A 19,524-nucleotide genomic window follows, 5' to 3' on the forward strand; every position below is an offset into this window, starting at 1 on the left:
TAATGTTAAAAGATAACAGACATTTCAAAACAGATTAGTGGGTAAGTTGTATGAAAGAAGTCTGTTCTCTGATCATAATATTTAAGCTTCCTTCCTTATATACAGTCTTCTAGTTCAGTAGTATATTTCTCCATGTGGGATTAAATTTCTAAGATTAGTAATAAACATAAAAGGTAAAAACTTTCTAATCTTTTAAAAACTTTTCTACAAAAATTAATATTGTAATTCAACAGAGGCAGAAATACAGTTGACAAATATCTTGAAATAACAACATCCCAGCTACCCAGTCTCCCCATCCTGTGCCTCATCTACCTAGGCCTAAGTAAGGTCTTCTGTGCCACAATACTGCTAGTCCTTCTGCATCCCCCACCACACTACCACTTGCTAATCCAGGCAGCAGTCATACTGCCCAGAGTAACTCTACAACTGTCATTTTTCTCCTGTAACTCCCGGTGAGGAATTCAGCATGCCTGGTGTTCCCTAGCCTTTGAACAGTTTTCCAGTTAGTTCTGCCACAAAGAGTATAGTCTCCCTACTCTCATGTCTTTCCTCTTTCTTCTCTGTTTAACTTAGGAAAGATTTACTTCCACTCTCACCATTTGACTTTTTGAAGCCAAATAGTTGAGAAGTGGAAGAATGTTGGTTACAAGTCTTCCGAATTTCTATTTTAAGTTCACTTTTTCTAGATGAAAGTTACTTCCTGTTCAATTTTATAATGTATCATTTAATAGTTTTGTGTTCGTGGCTTAAAATAAGCACTTTTATAACATTTCTTTGAGAAAAATAAACTTGTAAGGTGTAGCTCATTTTTAACTTGGGTCCTTTGTGTACTTTAGAACACATTTAACAAGAAAGAGGCCTATCTAGATTAATATATGAAATAAAAATTACTTTTCTTGAATTTTTTTTCTTAATTCTTTGATTCATCATACCATTAAGAAACAAGAATTAGTCGTGAGCCTAGGTTCCATATTCATTACATGCACATGCACATATATAATCTCATATCTTCCTACTCTTCTAGTAAGCAATTCCTCTTCTAAGATATAAAAACCTCAGAGGTAGAAATTTACCTGTTTATGTGCATAAACATTCTGCTGGTTTAAAGCACAGAATATTTTTTGTAAAACTGTACTGTTCGTCACACAGGTTTATATGTGACTAAAATTTTCATGACAAATTTGAAGGTCATATATATATATATATATATCTCCTTATATATATTGGGAAATTTATGCACATGTTTGTAATAGTTTTTGCTCTAGATAGTGGTAATTTTTCCACCTTAGTGTTCTACTTATATGCAAATGGACTCAACAGTTGCTATAGGACAAAATCTAAGTTTATGCATGTTAAATGTGACCCATAACGTATATAATTATGTATCTTTTGTTAGAAAGAAAACACGTGGATTGTGTGATGTGTGAATTATATCTCAAAGCCATTACAAAAAAAAAACCCAACATGATTATGTAACAGTAGGTGATGGTAATAATAGGTATATACTGTGGCTTAGCAGCTATAAATTTATTGTTCCTATGTTATTCGAATAATTTTATATATACAGGTGAGGTGTATCTTCTAGAGGTTTCTATAGCCTGTGTCAGATTGAATTCATGTGATGTACTTTTTAAGAGGTAGTGATGTGGTTCTAAGAGCTTGGACTTCAGAATCAGGCAGATACGGGTTTAAGTTATAGGACCTTAAGCAAGTCATTTAATCTCTGTGAGCCTTATTTTCATCATTTGTAAAGTGAACATAACAATGCACACATCTCAGAAGGCTTTTTGTAAATGCTAGAGCTCTCTCTAGATATATATATATGTGAAATACCTAGGTTAATACTTAGCAAATTGAGAGGACATCAGTAATTATTAACTCTTAGTATAGCATTAGGGTATTGAAAACAGTAACTGCTTGGTTGCTTTTCTGGGCTAGAAACATTGTAAAATAAAATAATCGTAAAATTTCCTAGGAAGTTTGTTAAAAAGACTGCTTTTAGACATGATAACAAACCTACCTTTTCTCCCTTTTCCCCAGTCTTTGGGAAAATTACAGTAACTTTACTGAAATGACCCATGTCATACTTACTTAATGAATTTATATAAATGTTTGTATTTTTACGTATATTTAACAAATGATTTATTAAAACATTTACAATTGATGCAATTTTAAAACATTTTTTAAATTTTTATCTTCCAGTTGGATGAAACAGGTTTCAGATTTCTCTGGTAGAATTGAGAATTGTTACATATATTGAATAAAATTTATTACAGGATATTTTCCCCCTTTCTGCAAGCTTCTGAAGAAGAAATACGTTTTTATGAAGTATTGGCGTTTTTGTGTTTTACTCAGAAAATAAGTTTTGACATTTACTTTTAGAATAAATCTAAGGGATTTACTTTAAACATTGTTTTTAGGGAAAATGGTATCATCGGAGGCAAGCTGTAAAAGAATTACATAGTACATTGATACGTCTTTTAAATGAATTGTTGCCATGGGAACCAAAGTTAATGAAGGCTTTCCAAAGAAACAGGTAATTTTAACGTTATAATCTGTTTTACTTATTTTATGGTCCTTAATTTACAATTTTTGGATGATGTCCTGGAATCATTTAGTAGTTTTCCAGTCATTTGTAATTCGGCAGATATTTTTGACTGCCCACTGTGTGCAAGGCTCTTTCTAAGCCCTGAGAAAATATTGTTGACTAAACAAAGTCTCCACTCTGTGACTTACATTCTCATGGAAAAAAACACACTCAAATGTCAGATGGCAAAAAAAAGTGCTGTGAAGAAAAATAAAGCAAGGTAAGGGGGTTAAGAAATGGCTGATTTGGGCAGGATGAAGGTTACTCTTTAATCAGATGTCAGGGAAAGCTTCCCTGATGAGTTGGTGTTTGAACAGAGACCTTAAAGAAATGAGGAAGGGAGCTCTGTGGATTTCTGAGGGGAAAGCAGAGGGAATAGAAGGTACTAAAGCCCTAGAGTTGATAGCATGTTTGGCATTTAGTGGAGATGCAAAGAGGCAAGTGTAACCAGAGCAGAGCGAGTGAAGAGAAATGTGGTAACAGGCAAGAGTCAGAGAGGTAAGGAGGAAGGAAGCCAGATCATGTAGATCTTTAAGAATTGGAGTTTTTACACTGAGTGAGGTGAGAAGCCATTGAAGGGTTTTAAGCAGGGAAGGGACATGATTTGATTTATGTTTTAAAGCAATCACTCTGTTGGGTGGAGATAAATGTAATAGGACAAAGATGAAAGCAGGGAAACCAGTATACTATAGCAGTAATCCAGGAGAAAAATGGTAGAGGCTTGGACTAGGATAGTAGCAGTGCAGATACCAAGGAGTGGCTGGATTCTGGATATACCCTGAAAGTAGGATTGGTAGAATTTGCTTAAGGATTGGATATGTGGAGTATGAGAGAAAGTGAGGAATGAAAAAGATGATACCCACTATTTTTGGTCTAAACAACTGGAATAATGGAATTGCCATTAACTGAGATAGGGGAAACTCAAGGAGTAGCAAATTTGAGAGGTAGAGGGGATTGAAGAGTTGGATTTGAACATGTTAACTTTGATATGCTCTTTAGACATCTAATTGGTGTTATTGAATAGGCAGTTCAGTATAGGAGTCTGAGTTCAAGGGAGTCTGGAGGTACAAATTTGGGAGCTGTCAGCATCTTGATTGTATTTAAAGACATAAGGCTGGTAGAAATCACTTAGTATATGAGCATAGATAGAGAAGGAAAGAAAAGCGAGCATTAGACCTTCCAGCATGCAGAAGTGGCCAAGATGAGTAGGACTCAGTAGAAGAGACTTTGAAGGAGTGCTCAGTAAAACAGGAAGATAGTCAAGGAAGAGAAGTGTTTTGGAAACCAGGTAAAGAAAATGTTTCATAAAGGAGGGCTGCTCATGATGGGTTGAGGAAATGAGAAATAAGAATTTATTATTTCATTTGGCAACATGAGGATCATATTAATGACCTTGGTGAGCTGTGGTAGTAGAAGAGTGGATAAAAGTCTTAGAAGTCTATTCAGGAGAATTAGGGGAGAGAAATGGAAGAGTCCTCTTTCATGGAGTTTTGCTATAAGGTGGAATAGAGAAATGGAGCAGTATCTGGAAGGAAAAGAGGTTAAGAGAGTGTGTTTTGTTGTTGTCGTTTGTGTGATAGAATAACATGTTTGTGTACTTATGGAAATGATTTAGTAGACAAAAAATGGATTCAGGTAAAGGAAGGGACATTTGGTAGAGTGTTATCCTTGATTAGGTAAGAGGATGCATTTAAATGGAGGTGTTAGCTTAGGTAGGGAGATGGAGAATAGGAATATACATTAGGGTGAGTTGCAGATGAGGTGTGAGCATGTGAAAGTTCTCTTCTGATTGCCTCAATTTTTCTTGAAATAAGAAGTAAAGCCATTAACTGAGACCGAGAAGGTTACTGAGAGTGAGAAGGGAGGAGAACTTTATACTATCCCCACATAGATATTTTTTCATTCCAATCTTATAGATTGAAAGGGAAATTCATTTTATGATTATCATTTGGTAACCCATTCTAATACCTTTCACAGCCCTCATGTGCTTCCATAAAACCCTTAACAATAATTGAAAACCTACATAAACTGAAAGCAATTATTAACTAACATTTGTTGAATATTTATGTGCCACACATACTGAGAGGTAAGTACTATTATTATTCTCATTTGTAATAAGTAAACTGATGCTTAGAAAATTAAGGAATTTTAATGTTTTGAAAATTAAAAGCCACTTTGGGAGGCCGAGGCAGGCAGATCACGAGGTCAGGAGATCAAGACCATCCTGGCTAACATGGTGAAACCCCGTCTCTACTAAAAACACAAAAAATTAGCCGGGTGTGGTGGCGGGCACCTGTAGTCCCAGCTACTCAGGAGGCTGAAGCAGGAGAATGGCATGAACCCAGGAGGCGGAGCTTGCAGTGAGCTGTGATCGCGCCACTGCACTCCAGCCTGGGCAACAGAGTGAGACTCCGTCTCAAAAAAAATAAATAAATAAAAAATTTAAAGCCTGGGCAATATGGTGCAACTGTGTCTGTACAAAAAATACAAACATTAGCCAGGTATGGTGGTGCATGCCTGTGGTCCCAGCTACTCAGGAGGCTGAGGTGGGTGCATTGCTTGATCCTGGGAGGTGGAGGTTACAGTGAGCCAAGATTGTGCCACTTGTACTCCAGCCTGGCGACAAAGCGAGACCCTGTCTCAAAAAACTAAGTTAAAATTGAAAGTCTTACAACTAGTAAGTGACAGAGGTAGGACTTAAAATCTAATGTGCACAAATAAGAATGTATAGCAAAAATAAATTGGAGAACATGGCCAGGCGCAGTGGTTCACGCCTGTAATCCCAGCACTTTAGGAGGCCAAGGTGGGCAGATCACGAGGTCAGGAATTTGAGACCAGCTTGGCCAACATGGTGAAACCCCGTCTCTACTAAAAATACAAAAATTAGCCAGTTGTGGTGGCGCGCGTCTGTAATCCCAGCTACTCAGGAGGCTGAGGCAGGAGAACTGCTTGAACCTGGGAGGCAGAGGTTGCAGTGAGCCGAGATTGTGCCACTCCACTCCAGTCTGGGTGACAGAGCAAGACGAAGGAGGAAAGGAAAGGAAGAAGGAAATGGAGAACATATGTTAATGTTTATTTTTTGAATAAACAACACTAAGGGTAAAAGTTGAGGATAAGGTAGAACACTTAGTTGAAAACAAAAGGAATAATGAAGGATCTCTAAAATACCATGTTTCCATCTCTAGTTTCTCAGAAATAAAGCTATTATGTTTTTATATGAAAAAGATCTCTGTGAAAGATTACTTTTCAGCTTTGTTTTCCTAGGCGTAATTTTTTAAAATATTTCTATTAAGATTGAAAGGTTTAGATACAATTACTCCCAGGATTAAGTGATAGATTTGTTACTCTCTGTATAATAGTCACAAAAATAGATACTGGTGCTTAGAATTTCTGGCTTAAACTTTTTTAAATGACCTTTTAAGATGTGTTATAGTTAGTAATTTTAAGACTCTAATCTGTCAGTGCAGCTAGAAAAAAAATTAGTTGTCTCATTTAATTGGTCTAACAGCAACCTTTATAAAGATGATCAGATGGTATGTTCAAATCTTTATTCTGAAATTTGCAGATATATATAATTTTTTTTCTTTTCTTCTCTTTTTTTTTTTTGAGATGGAGTCTCGCTCTGTCGCCCAGGCTGGAGTGCAGTGGCATGATCTTGGCTCACTGCAACCTCCACCTCCTGGGTTCAAGCAGTTCTCGTCCCTCAGCCTCCCGAATAGCTGGGATTACAGGTGCCCACCACCACGCCTGGCTAATTTTTGTATTTTTAGTAGAGACAGGGCTTCACCTTGTTGGCCAGGCTGGTCTCAAACTCCTGGGCTCAAGAGGTCTGCCTACCTCGGCCTCCCAAAGTGCTAGGATTATAGGCATGAGCCACCATGCCTGGCCAGATACATATAATTTTTTAAGTTTCAAGTTTCTTATGCCTATACCATAGGTTCTGTCTTCCTGAGCATTGGCAAGACTAAACTAAGCATCTTAGACACACTTAAGATTAAAGCATAATTTCTAGTGACTTAATAAAAAATATTTCCATATGTAGTTTAAAATGTTAAAAGTTAGTTTAGATTCCAAGAATTTAATGCATATGTATTATTTATTATGTTGGGCATTTTATTTCAGGAGCCGCCTGAAGAAAGACTATGATGATTTCAGAAGACAACCTGATCATGATACATTTAATAGAGAACTATGGACCACTGATGAAGGTGAAGGAGATCTTGGAAAAGACTCTCCTAAGGGAGAAATCAGTAAGTCTATAGACTCAACAGAACCTCTGGATATCCTGGAGAAAGATCACTTTGATTCGGGTAAGCATTAAACTTTTGTTTTAAGTCAACACTGAAGGCACAAAGAGAAGTTTTTGTTTGCTGTGAAGGCAAAAGATAATATGGTCAATGAAATATATTGATGAGGGAAATCTGTTATGTTTTGAAGAAGTAGTGTCCACATCCTTATAAGAAGTTTCTACTAGCCTAGGCAACATAGCGAGACCCCATCTCAACAAAAAAAATAAATAAAAATTAGCCAGGCATGGTGGTTGCATCCCTGTAGTCCCAGCTATTCAAGAGGTCGAGATAGGACTGTCACTTGAGGCCAGGAATTTAAGGTTACAGTGAGCTGTCCACTGCTTTCTAGACTGGGCAACAGAGCAAAATGCTGTCTCAAAAAAAAAAAAGTTTCTTGGAGTCATTATTACATTTCTAGGAGTTTCAGGAGCCAGTACTTGACTGCAAACTGTAGGCCTGTCATTGCCCATTACAAACCACACACCCTTGATCTGTAATCCCTTTGAAATTGGTTCATGCTCTTCTTTTTATTATTAGTATTTTTGAAGCACTGTATCTGAAATTTACTTTAGAAATAGAATTTGACAAGTTCTTAATTTTGTGAAGATTATTTTTTCAGGAATTACCATGGTTGATGGCCTAATGAGACCAGAATGAACACATCATTTTAATAAGGATAAAGGGCTGGATTAGATTACCTGTAATTCATTTCAGTTTATCAGATTACATTATGTAAATCTAGTTTAATGACTTTCTTTGGTTATGTAGCGGTTAATATGGGCAACAGAGTGGTTAGAAATGCATTAACTTATTGTTTTCCATCTTTGGCAAATTAAGAATAATGTCTTATAAACCTAGTTTAACCGAATATGAACATAAATTTTTTCACTATAAGGATGAACATCAGAAAAAGCTGGATATTTTTTGTCCTTTAGAGTCTCTAGAAATAGAATAGATTGGAGAACCATCTCTCTATGGTATCAAAATGTTCCTAGCTAGAAAAAGAGAACTAGATTCCTTTCCAAATTAAATTCTGAGCCCTGATTGTTTATTTGGGTATTTCTAATGAAACAGTTTTTTGCACTTAACACTGGCAGAAGAATTAGCAGAATTCTTGACCAAAAATTTTGACCAAAAAAATTTTCTCAATAATAGGTTTTTCTTGGGCATGGTTATGATATCTAGATTATCATGTCAAAGATGACCTTACCTTTGTCTTCATCAGTGGTGCTAAGGCTTTTGAATCACCCTGCAGTAGATTTCTTAATACATTGCCAGCTCAAAGATTGACTTTCTTTTTTACAGTTGATGTTATTACTATTTAGTTGCTGTTTTATATAAACAAAATGCCCGTTTTTATAATTTTCAGATGATATGAAGTTGTCAGAAATAGATTTTCCTATGGCTAGAAGCAAGCTGTTGAAAAAGGAATTGCCTTCAAAAGACTTACCGAAGACACTGCTTAAAACACTTAAACGACAGTCCAAACAAACTGATTATGTGGATGACAGCACAAAAGAGCTTTCTCCAAGGAAGAAGGCAAAGTTAAGCACAAATGAGACAACAGTTGAGAATCTAGAAAGTGATGTGCAGATTGACTGTTTCAGTGAATCAAAGCATACAGAGCCATCATTTCCAGAGTCATTTGCCTCACTGGATTCAGTACCAGTGTCTACTCTCCAGAAAGGGACCAAACCCATTCAGGCTTTGCTTGCAAAGAATATTGGGAACAAAGTGACCTTAACAAATCAACTGCCTCCTTCCACAGGTAGAAATGCTCCTGCTGTGGAAAAACCAGTTTTATCTCCTCCGGAAGCAAGCCCGATAAAGCCAGCATTGACCTGCCACACCAATACAAAAGGTCCTTTACAAATGGTATACAAAATGCCCTGTGGCCAGTGGTTGCCAATAGATCTTCAAAATAGCTCTGTAAAGATTCAGGTGCAGCCTATGGTGGATCCTAAAACAGGAGAAAAAATCATGCAGCAAGTTCTTATTCTGCCTAAGAATTTTGTGATTCAGCATAAAGAAGGAAAAGCAGTTGCAAAAGAAGTGCCACCACTTCAACAGAAAGGTACAGAACAACATTGTTCGTCTTTCCCACAGACAACAAATATAAATTCTTCTTTAGCATCAGTTTTTGTCAGCTCACCAGGAACTGTTTCTACCCAACTACCAAATACAGTTTTCAACAAAACAATTACACCTTTATCAAATATAAGTAGTGCTAGACCACAGCCTTTGTCGCCTGTAACCTCTGTAAGTAACTTATTAACACCATCAGTTAAGACTAGCCAAAGTGAGGCAGGAAAAGCCAAGAATGCAGTTTCAGCAGCCACATTCCCCTTGCCCAGTGCTTCACCGACCATTTCCTCCACAGGTCAGCCTCTGTTATCAACAACAACACTAAATGGGTCTACAAATCCTGGTAGTTCCTTCAACTGTTTTGCACAACAGACTGCTGATTCGTCTGAAGCAAAGCAAGAGCTGAAAACTGTGTGCATAAGAGATTCACAGTCAATTCTTGTTAGGACACGAGGTGGGAACACTGGAGTTGTAAAAGTACAGACCAACCCAGATCAAAATTCACCCAATACTGTATCTTCAAGTTCAGTTTTCACTTTTGCTCCTCAGCTTCAGGCATTTCTGGTGCCAAAATCAACAACTTCTTCCTCTGCTTTTTCACCTGTAGCTGGAACAACTACTACATCTAGTCTTTCACCTTTTAGCCAAACACCGACTTCTGTTTCCATTCCAGCTAGCTTTGCCCCATCCATGGGGAAAAATCTCAAACTTACATTAGGCCACCCCACTGGCAGTGGTGATTTGGGCCACATGATAGATAAAACTTCACACATGCCCTCTTCTCCCTTGAAGTCCTCTATTTGTTCTAGTACTCTACTACCATCAACAACAAGTAGTTCGGTAAGTGTAATTAGCATATCAGCAGCAAATTTTGGACAAAACAATGCAAATATTATTCATACTCCAACTAAACAGCAACAAGTAGATTATATCACAAAAAGTTACCCTGTTACAAGGTCAGAAGCAACAGCAGCAACAAATGGAGATGTAATCAGTGGGACTCCAGTTCAGAAACTTATGCTGGTATCAGCTCCATCTATTCTTTCTTCTGGCAATGGAACTGCAATTAATATGACACCTGCGCTGACATCTACAGGTGTTTCTGCCCAGAAATTAGTTTTTATTAATGCCCCAGTTCCTAGTGGTACATCAACCCCAACTCTTGTTGCAGAATCATTAAAACAAACTCTTCCTCCTCCATTGAATAAAGCATATGTTAAGACTCCAGAGCAGCCCCAAATAGTACTGATTCCATCTACAGTGGGCACACCAATAAAAATAAATTCATCACCAGCTGTGTCTCAGATAAAGGATGTGAAAATTGGACTAAACATAGGTCAAGCAATTGTAAATACTTCAGGCACTGTGCCAGCTATACCATCAATTAACATATTACAAAATGTAACCCCAAAAGGAGAAGACAAAAGTAGCAAGGGCTATATTTTGCCATTGTCAACAAGTGGTAATTCAGTTCCGGTAAGCTCAAATTTTGTGAGTCAGAATATTACCCCTGTTAATGAATCAGTGGTTTCTGCAGCAAGAGCAGTAAATGTGCTTTCAGTTACCGGAGCAAATTTATCTTTGGGTTCCCTTCCAGTGACCTCAGCCTCTGCTTCAGCTGGGGCACGACCTCCTGTTTTAGTCAGTGGAAATGATACCTCTTCAAGAATTTTGCCTATTTTGTCAAATAGACTTTGCTCATCAAGTCTCGGAAACACTGTGGCTATATCAACTGTGAAAACAGGACACCTTGCATCATCTGTTCTGATTTCAACTACACAACCAGTAGTGTCTCCTAAATGTTTAACATCAGCTTTGCAAATTCCTGTTACGGTTGCCTTACCTACACCTGCGACTGCATCCCCTAAAATAATAAACACAGTTCCACATTCGGCAGCAGTACCAGGAGCCACACGTTCTGTATCTATTTCTAAAAGACAATCTCGGACTTCACTCCAGTTTCATTCACCAGGGATTTCAACTACAGTGCCAACAAATGTAAACACAAATAAACCTCAAACTGAATTGTCGTCCCTTTCAACAAGTCCAGGTAAAATAACTAATACTTCCAATTTTGCTTCTCTGCCAAATCAGCAAGCTTTAGTAAAAACCCCCAGTTACAGTTCTGCTCCAGGTGGCACTACCATTCACACGGCTTCGGCACCATCCAATGTAACTAGTCTAGTCGGGAGTCAGTTCAGTGAACCTTGTATTCAGCAAAAAATAGTCATCAATACCAGTACACCTTTGGCACCTGGTACTCAGATTATGATTAACGGAACCCGGTTTATTGTTCCACCACAAGGTCTTGGAGCTGGCAGCCATGTTCTCCTTTTATCTACTAATCCAAAATATGGAGCCCCCTTAGTTCTTAACAGTGGCCAAGGCATTCAGTCTACACCAATAGATAACTCTGCCCAGAAGATCACACTAGCATCAAATAATTCCTTAAGTGGCCAACCTCTACAACATCCTCTAAGAAGCCCTACAAAATTTATAAACTCTTTTGGGAATGCAAGTTCTATACCCACAGTACATACATCACCACAACTCATAAACACAACTGCTAAGGTTCCTGTTCCACCTCCTGTACCAACAGTATCACTGACTTCAGTAATTAAGTCTCCAGCTACTCTTTTGGCTAAGACATCTTTGGTTTCTGCCATTTGCCCCAGTAATCCTCCACTGCCAAGTAGCACTTCAGTGTTTCATTTGGACCCACCTGTCAAAAAATTGTTGGTTAGCCCAGAAGGAGCCATTTTGAATACCATAAATACTCCAGCATCTAAGGTTTCTTCACTCTCTCCATCTCTCTCTCAGATTGTTGTATCTGCCAGTCGAAGTCCTGCGTCTGTCTTCCCTGCTTTTCAGTCGTCGGGCTTAGAGAAGCCTGACAGAGCTGCATCTTGAATTTAGACTAAAAGAGCCAGTTTTTAAATAATGGGGCATTGTTTTGACTCCCATAAAAATTTTCAATGTTTATTATACTGTTGAAAGCATACTATACATTGTGTGTGTGTGTGTGTGTGTGTGTGTGTGTGTTTTAATGTATCTTTTCATTAGCTTGCAACAAGGCTTTGTTTTCTTGGGGAGGGAAAGATCTGTTCCATTTCACTTACTGTTCTGAGGAGGGTTTCAAGGTTCTGTGTTGAAAGTCAGGATTTACCTGTCTGTAGAACATAAAGTGAACAAAGTTTGAATAGTTTAGAGTAAGCTAGCCTTTTGCACATTTACATTGACATGTTTCTTCTTGAATTTGGACTGTTGCAGCATATCTATGATATGGTATTCAGTGTCATTAGTGAAATCTTATTTTTGTTTCTGTAAAAATATATATATATATATTTATGCATTGTGAAAAATGCAGTCCATGATGTAAAATTGTACATATTCCAGAATCCCTAACAACCTGTACTAAATATATGTACAAAGGACTATGCTGTCTTATTTATGTTTTGTTTACATAATGTATAGTTTTTTAAGTATTTTAGTAATTTTGGACCAGTGAACTGTTAGCAACAATGCAGAAGAATCTGCATGTAATAAACTGAGTTGCTGTATTTCTTTGTTTGAATACCATTTTTAACGTGTGTTCTTGTTCCATTGAAAGAATACAGGATGTAATTGAAGACAGTCCTTTACAAGAAAGAATTAAGGGTGGGAAATTTGAATTAGAGCTAGCATTTGTACATGGCTTTCCAGCTTACAAATACTACTTTCACTTAAATCTTGTATTTCAGAAAATGCCTTTTTTTTTTTTTTTTTTTGACTCACCTGTTGCCCAGGCTGGAGTGTAGTGGTGCAGTCTCAGCTCACTGCAACCGCCACCTCCTGAGCTCAAGCCATCCTCCCACCTCAGCCCCCCAAGTATTAGGTTGGTGTGTAAGTAATTGTGGTTTTTTTGCCACTAATGCCACTAGTGGCAAAAAAAAAAAAAAAAGCCACTAACGGCAAAAAACCACAATTACTTTCTCACTAACCTAATAGCTGGGACTACGGGCATGGGCCACCATGCCTAATTTTTTAATTTTTTGTAGAGATGGTTTCACCGTGTTGCTAGGCTGGTCTCAAGAGATGCACCTACCTTGGCCTCCCAAAGTGCTGGTATTACAGGCATGAGCCACCGCACCCAAGAATATGCCTCGTTTTAAATAAAAGGTAGCTTTTATATTTATTGGATCTTTATATCCATTATCTTGAGCTACTGAACTGTATACTTATCCTTCCATTTATAATGTTGTTAAACTTCATCACATGAAGTTATTGTTGGGGGTTGGAAATGATATGGAAGCATAGGCCTAAAGATTTCCTTTGAGACTACATCAAAGTGTATTTGTTATCAAAGTGGAGAGGGTAGTGAAAATATTCCTAGAAAGTCACTAAAGGCTCTCAGAAACCGCTATTTATGCTCTAAGTACTTTTCCTAGTCATGTTTATGCTCTACTCAAGTCACTCTCCGGCTTTTTCTGTCAGTTAAGAAAGCCCTGGGGAAGTGGGTGATATTTCAAGTGCATTGCATTGCACATTGATGGTGCTCAACAAATGGCTGTATTTACCTACTCAGCTTTTAAAACAAAATGACCCAAAACTGTTTGCCTTTTGTCTCAGAAGAATTCTCTTAAGCCATTTTAAGAAACTAATTTACTGAATTACCTATGGCCCAACTTTAATCCCAGTGAAGGACCTAAACTAACCACTAAATCTCTCTCTTTTTTTTGAGACGGGGTCTTCTCTGTTGTCCAGGCTGGAGTGCCGTGGTGCTATCTCAGCTCACTGCAACCTCTGCCTCCTGGATTCAAGCAATTCTCCCACCTCAGCCTCCTGAGTAGCTGGGATTACAGGTGTGCACCACCATAGCCCGGATAATTTTTGTATTTTTAGTAGAGATGGGGTTTCACCATATTGGTCAGGCTGGTCTCGAACTCCTGACCTCAGGTGATCCGCCCACCTCAGGTGATCTGCCCACCTTGGCCTCCCAAAGTGCTGGGATTATAGGTGTGAGCCACTGCACCCAGCCACTAAATCTCTTCTAACTCCTAAATCCAAAATTCTAATATGACCTTCAAAGCTCTGTGTGATCTGGTGAACCTTCGTACTGAAGTCCGCACTTAAAGTTTAAAAAGCTCTTCAGTCTGTTCCCGCCTACCTCTCCAGCTTCATTTCAACCTGTTCTCCCTCTTGTTCACTGTACTCTAATTTTCTTTTAGTTTCTAGAAAATTCAAGACACTTGAAGGTCTTCCCAGATGTCTTCTTTGACCTAATGTTCCATTACAGGTTCTTATTACGTGTTACGTAACTCCCTGTCCTTGTCATACCTCAGCCAGCATCATTATATTGTGCAGTCACTCAGACTGAGAACAACATAGCACTTCTTCAAAACTATAATTACTTGTTTGAAATTATTTAATTTCAGGAACCTTATCAATCATCATCATTATTGTGCCAGCATCTGGCACACTGTATTCAATGTATATTTGCTGAGTAGGTGGGTGACAAATCTAGATAACCTCTTATTTAAGGTCTAGTTTACTTTTTAAAACTAATGCTCCATTTTTTAAACTAGAAATTCGATTAATGGATTTATATCTTCAAAAACCCAAATTCCTTTGCCTCCAGTTTTGTAGGTCATGTGGATTTCTGAGATCGTGGCTAGAGCACAAAGTTAAATTCCTGAATTCATTGTGTTTAGTGTTATTAAGGGTTCTGTAAAGGGCGTCTATAAAGGCATACATGAAAAGGAAGAAACGTCACCACAGTGCCACCTGAAAAGATTCATGATACTGGAGAGTCATGTTTTTATACTTAGTATAGAATTAAGCCATTTGGATATCTGTGTTCTGTATCACCTAAAATACTAAGTTAAAAGATGCTGAAATAGCCTGCCTCCTTCTGGTGTATTAGCACTTCCCTTTCCTCTCATTTCCTATGGTTTTTCCTGCCCCCACAAAAAGTTTTTCCTTTGTGATTAGTTTTATATATATGTTATATATGTTTTTATATATGTTTTTATATGTTTTATATATAAGTTTTATATATAGTGATTAGTTTTATATATACATATATACACACACGTATATATAGACATACATATATATACACACATACATGTGTAATACTAAATAGCTGAAGTCCTGCTCAAGTCCCAAGTCTCCAATTTTATTGGTGTATTTAATAATTAATTGAAATAGTTTTATGATTAAAGTAGTGATAGCTAGAATATGTACACTAAAATCAGTGGAAATGTTTGCTTGATCCAGTAGATCAACCTAAATTTAGAATTTTTTAACATTAAAAGCTTGAGAAAGTGGCAAATTCTGAAAGAGATCTAAGAAATTTGATAGGGATTTTAGTTAGCCAAAGTTACTAAAACTTAGAAATGATAAACAGTTTACCTGAAGTCATTCCAGAAGTAGTTTTGCCATCATCTGAGCTTATTGGCTTATTGTTACTATAATGTTGTCATCTGCCCCAGTTATTCTTACACATTTATTCAGCAAGCATTTACTATCCACAGCATGGTGCTTGATGCTTAGAAAAGTTGAAGGGTATAGCATAGTTTAGAAGGTTCTTACAACCTGGAGAGAAAATGTGAATGTGAGAAACATACAGTTAAAAATGTATGAAGCAGTATTAGAGAATCAAATGATGTGTGTAATCATCTTAATTACTTTAAGAATGATGCATGTAAAACATTCTTAAAGTAATTATCAAACAAATTCAAGGCATCTACCAGAGTTGTAAATGTATTCTACACACTTATTGAGAACCATATAATGTAGAAGATGTTGCAGGAACGATATAGATGAGTAGGATTCCATCCTGTCCTCAATACAAAAAATAGTAAAATAATAATAAGTTAGAGGAATAAAGAACTATAAGAATTTAGCAAGGAGTTTCCAGAGAAGGTTTCATGTAAGAGGTGGCATTTGTGCTATGACTGCAAGTACGTTTATAACTGGGCCCACAAAGACTGAGTCTCAGAAAAGCCCAAGGAGCAAGTAGGGAACACAGCAGTTGAATTTGAATGAAATGCTATAGGTTAAGAGGACCCATAGGGAATGATTAGAAAAATAGGTTGAGCTAGCTGATAGAGGACTGAAAAATATTCTGAAAGTATATGGGGGAACTATTGAAGCTTTTGAAGCAAAGGTAGTAATAGTCAAACTTAAGATGGGGACAATTACCTTGCAGGATTGCTGTGAAGTTAGATGAGATAATTTACCTAAAGTACTTAGCCCAGTGCCTACCACATAGTAAATACTTAAATAGTAGCTGCCATCATTCACCTGACTAAAGACAGGGAGACCAGTCAGGATATTAGGTGGGCCAGAAAAGTGGTGTGAAGACCTGATATTTGGCATAATCAGGTATCTAGTAATGCTAGAGATGAGACAGAAACTGTTGAGATTGAGAAGGATAAAGAAAGGTATTTTTTAAGGGAAAACTTTTATTTTTGACTGTATAAAATTTGGAAACATTTAAATAGCAAATAATATCATGAACAAAGTGTTACCTCCCCTAAATCTATTAATTTAGTGCTAAACTAATAAAAATACTAATAAATTTAGTTGGGGGTTATTGTTGTTTTGTTCTTTTGTTTGTTGGGCTTGGCGGGGTTCTCTTTATTAAACCTAAATTTATTGAGGTAAATATTGTTATTCACATTTTTTGTAACAGTTCATAGCATATATAAATGGCCTTTATTGATTTGTGTCTCTCCATGATCGTACAAAATTCAATTATGGTTTACATAATAGTGAACCATTTAATTCAGCCTAAATACAGTACTTAAATGGATCTAATTCTGGGAGTCTCATGGAATGATCTAAAAAATAGTCAAGAATTTTATTAAAACCATCTAGATTTGGCCAGGCACAGTGGCTCACACCTGTAATCCCAGCACTTTGGGAGGCCGAGGCGGGCAGATCACGAGGTCAGGAGATCGAGACCATCCTGGCTAATGCGGTGAAACCCCGTCTCTACTAAAAATACAAAAAATTAGCCCGGCGTGGTGGTGGGCGCCTGTAGTCCCAGCTACTCGGGAGGCTGAGGCAAGAGAATGGCGTGAACCCGGGAGGCGGAGCTTGCAGTGAGCCAAGATTGCGTCACTGCACTCCAGCCTGGGTGACAGAGTGAGACTCCGTCTCAAAAAAAAAAAAAAAAAAATCTGGATTTGTAAAACACCATCTTAGGAATTGTAATTCTTTCAGGCTTGAATTTAAGCAAATGTACCATCAACTAAGAAAAAACAATAAAAAGAGATTAAATTATTAAGTAAGGAAAACACGGTCAGGCGTCCTCCAGTATATATTTAGGAGTTGGTTGCTGTAAACCTGAATCAAACCTAGTGACCCAAATGTGTAAGCCCTTACAGTTTTAACCTTCCTTGCAGACATGATGATGCATGGGATCCCCTGCACGTGGAACAGCAGGAACCACTTGGGAAAACCTGAAATTTAAACTGCTTTAGTCAACTTTGTCTGTTGTGATCATTTTCTTTTCTTATTTCAGTGAGCTTTCTCTTAAGTGTGCCAAGCTGCCATCCAACTTTCTTGAGCATTTTTTCTCATGGGAAATGATCAAGTTTTGATAGCAGAAAGTGCTTCTTTCCAAGACTTTCTCGAGGCCATCTTCCTGTAGGCGTCATGCTTCTGATGTTACACAGCTGATATTTTCATATGAGCTGCATTTTTAGACTACAAAGATGCTTACTCAGGTGGGAGACCATTTCTTTGAACTGTAAGTGATTTATTTGATTTTCTTTTTAATAGTCCTTGTTTTTCTCCTTCAAGCCTTTTTAAGGAAACATTTAACAGCATCAATGTATTTCTTCAAATTGCTTTTTGATTTACCTAGAAGTTCTCAATTTTCTGATTTGTGTTTGTCTGATTTCAAGTTGCCATCACCCATGTAATTTTTGCTAAAGAAGACAGGCAAGTGTATCACCTTCCATATGATTTAAGAGATTTTAAAGGGCTCTCTTTTACAACCTCTTTATGTTTTCAAGTTGTCAAGCATTTTTTTCCTCCATTTCTCACACTTTTTATTCCATTTCACAGCTTCTTGGGATAGCGCTTTTAGATTTTCCTAAAAATGAGTGTTTTCATCCAAACGACCCATTATTTCCTTCTGAAAGTTCTTTTGAGACACTTTAAAGATGTTTTTGGCGCCGGTTACTTGAGATTGACAGATTTTGATGCATCATCATGTAACTGTTGAACCGTGAAATGAAAGTTTAGAGACTCCCTTCTGTTCTTTTTTTGAGAAGGTCTACAATATTCTCAAGTGACAAGTGAACCTGTCCAGATATTTACTAAGTGCTAAATTTAACATTTGTGACTTCAGAGGACTGGTCTCCACCAGAGATAACTTGAAGGCTTCATTGATTTGTATAATCAGTCTAAATTTTCACTGACTTTAACCTGGGCAGAAAATCTTTTGGCTAGCTCTTTTTCCCTCCTTAAAGTATGCCTGCTCTTTACTATAAAAACAATCAGAGAGACCATATCAGAATCTTGCAGGGAAATGCATAGAGACTTGAGCCTTGTCTTAAGCATCAGTCACCACCACTGAGGGCTGGACAGGAAGGGGAACCCCAGGTTCTATAAAACAATACTCTCTAACTTTGCTCACCATGCAAATAAAAGTACTGTTATTTGTACAGTGAATATGGGCAAGTGGAAAATGCTTATTGCAGCCAGAGGAGACCAGCCATGAGCTCTGGTCACTCTAGTCCCTACCCTGGCCTGCAGGAAGCTTAGGGGATCAAAGCAGTGCCATGCCATTACCCATTCCCAGCCCACAGGTATGTCAGGGCAAAAAGGAAGGGCACGCTGCAGTAGAGGACTCCTGTGCCCATGCTTGTGAGTGAGGCTCATTTTCCTGAGTTCAGGTTTCCTTCAGCAGCAGGGAAGCCTCATCCTATCTATCTACAAAGGTCACAAGGATCTCCCTTTCCTGAAGGCTCCTCTCCTCATTTGTGTTAAGTCAGTCCAGGCTGTTACAGAACACTGAAGGGTCTCAACAAATATATAAAGTAACAGCCCTGGATTTCAGTATCAGAATGGCAATGTCTTAATATTTCATGAATTTTCTTCAAGGCCCGTTCCCCAACCCACATAATCCAAGTGTTCTTAGATGGGTTAGGGTCACCTTCAGTGATGACATAGTAGAAGTCCTAGCTAAACCCATCAGACAAGAGACGGGACATTCAAATTAGGAAGAAAGAAGACCAAATTATTCTTGTTTGCTGATAATATGGTGTTATATTTGGAAAAACCTAAAGACTCCACCAAAAAACTATTCAAACTGATAAATTCAGTAAAGTTGCAGGGTACAAAATCAACATAAAAAAATCAGTATCATTTCTGTATGCCAACAGGGAACAACCTGAAAAATCAAGAAAGTAATCCCATTTACAATAGCTGCAAATAAAATAAAATATCTAAGAATTAAGAAGTGAAAGATCTCTACAATTAAAACTAAAACATTGAAGAAAGAAATCAAAGAGAACACAGAAAAACAGAAAGATATTCAATGTTTACAGATTGAAAGACTCAATT

General features: G+C 37.5%; 2 protein-coding genes across 4 annotated transcripts in view; both read left to right on the top strand.

Moving 5' to 3' along the window:
- BRD10 (bromodomain containing 10) overlaps nucleotides 1–12,521 on the top strand; it is an 86,147-nt gene extending 73,626 nt beyond the window's left edge. For all 3 annotated transcript variants that reach the window (XM_063594493.1, XM_008977021.6, XM_034967116.3), the window contains 3 exons: nucleotides 2,421–2,536; nucleotides 6,710–6,897; nucleotides 8,246–12,521. In XM_063594493.1, the coding sequence (XP_063450563.1) occupies nucleotides 2,421–2,536; nucleotides 6,710–6,897; nucleotides 8,246–11,871 (3,930 nt within the window). In that variant the 3' untranslated portion in view covers nucleotides 11,872–12,521. The remainder of the gene's footprint in view (nucleotides 1–2,420; nucleotides 2,537–6,709; nucleotides 6,898–8,245) is intronic.
- Nucleotides 12,522–12,589: 68 nt separating this feature from the next.
- LOC117981627 (uncharacterized) overlaps nucleotides 12,590–19,524 on the top strand; it is an 85,770-nt gene continuing 78,835 nt past the window's right edge. The window contains exon 1 of the mRNA XM_034967102.2: nucleotides 12,590–17,678. Coding sequence (XP_034822993.2) covers nucleotides 17,667–17,678 — 12 coding nt within the window. The 5' untranslated portion in view covers nucleotides 12,590–17,666. The remainder of the gene's footprint in view (nucleotides 17,679–19,524) is intronic.

This window comes from Pan paniscus, chromosome 11, assembly GCF_029289425.2.
Source record: "Pan paniscus chromosome 11, NHGRI_mPanPan1-v2.0_pri, whole genome shotgun sequence".
In the NCBI taxonomy this organism is placed as follows: Eukaryota; Metazoa; Chordata; class Mammalia; order Primates; family Hominidae; genus Pan; species Pan paniscus.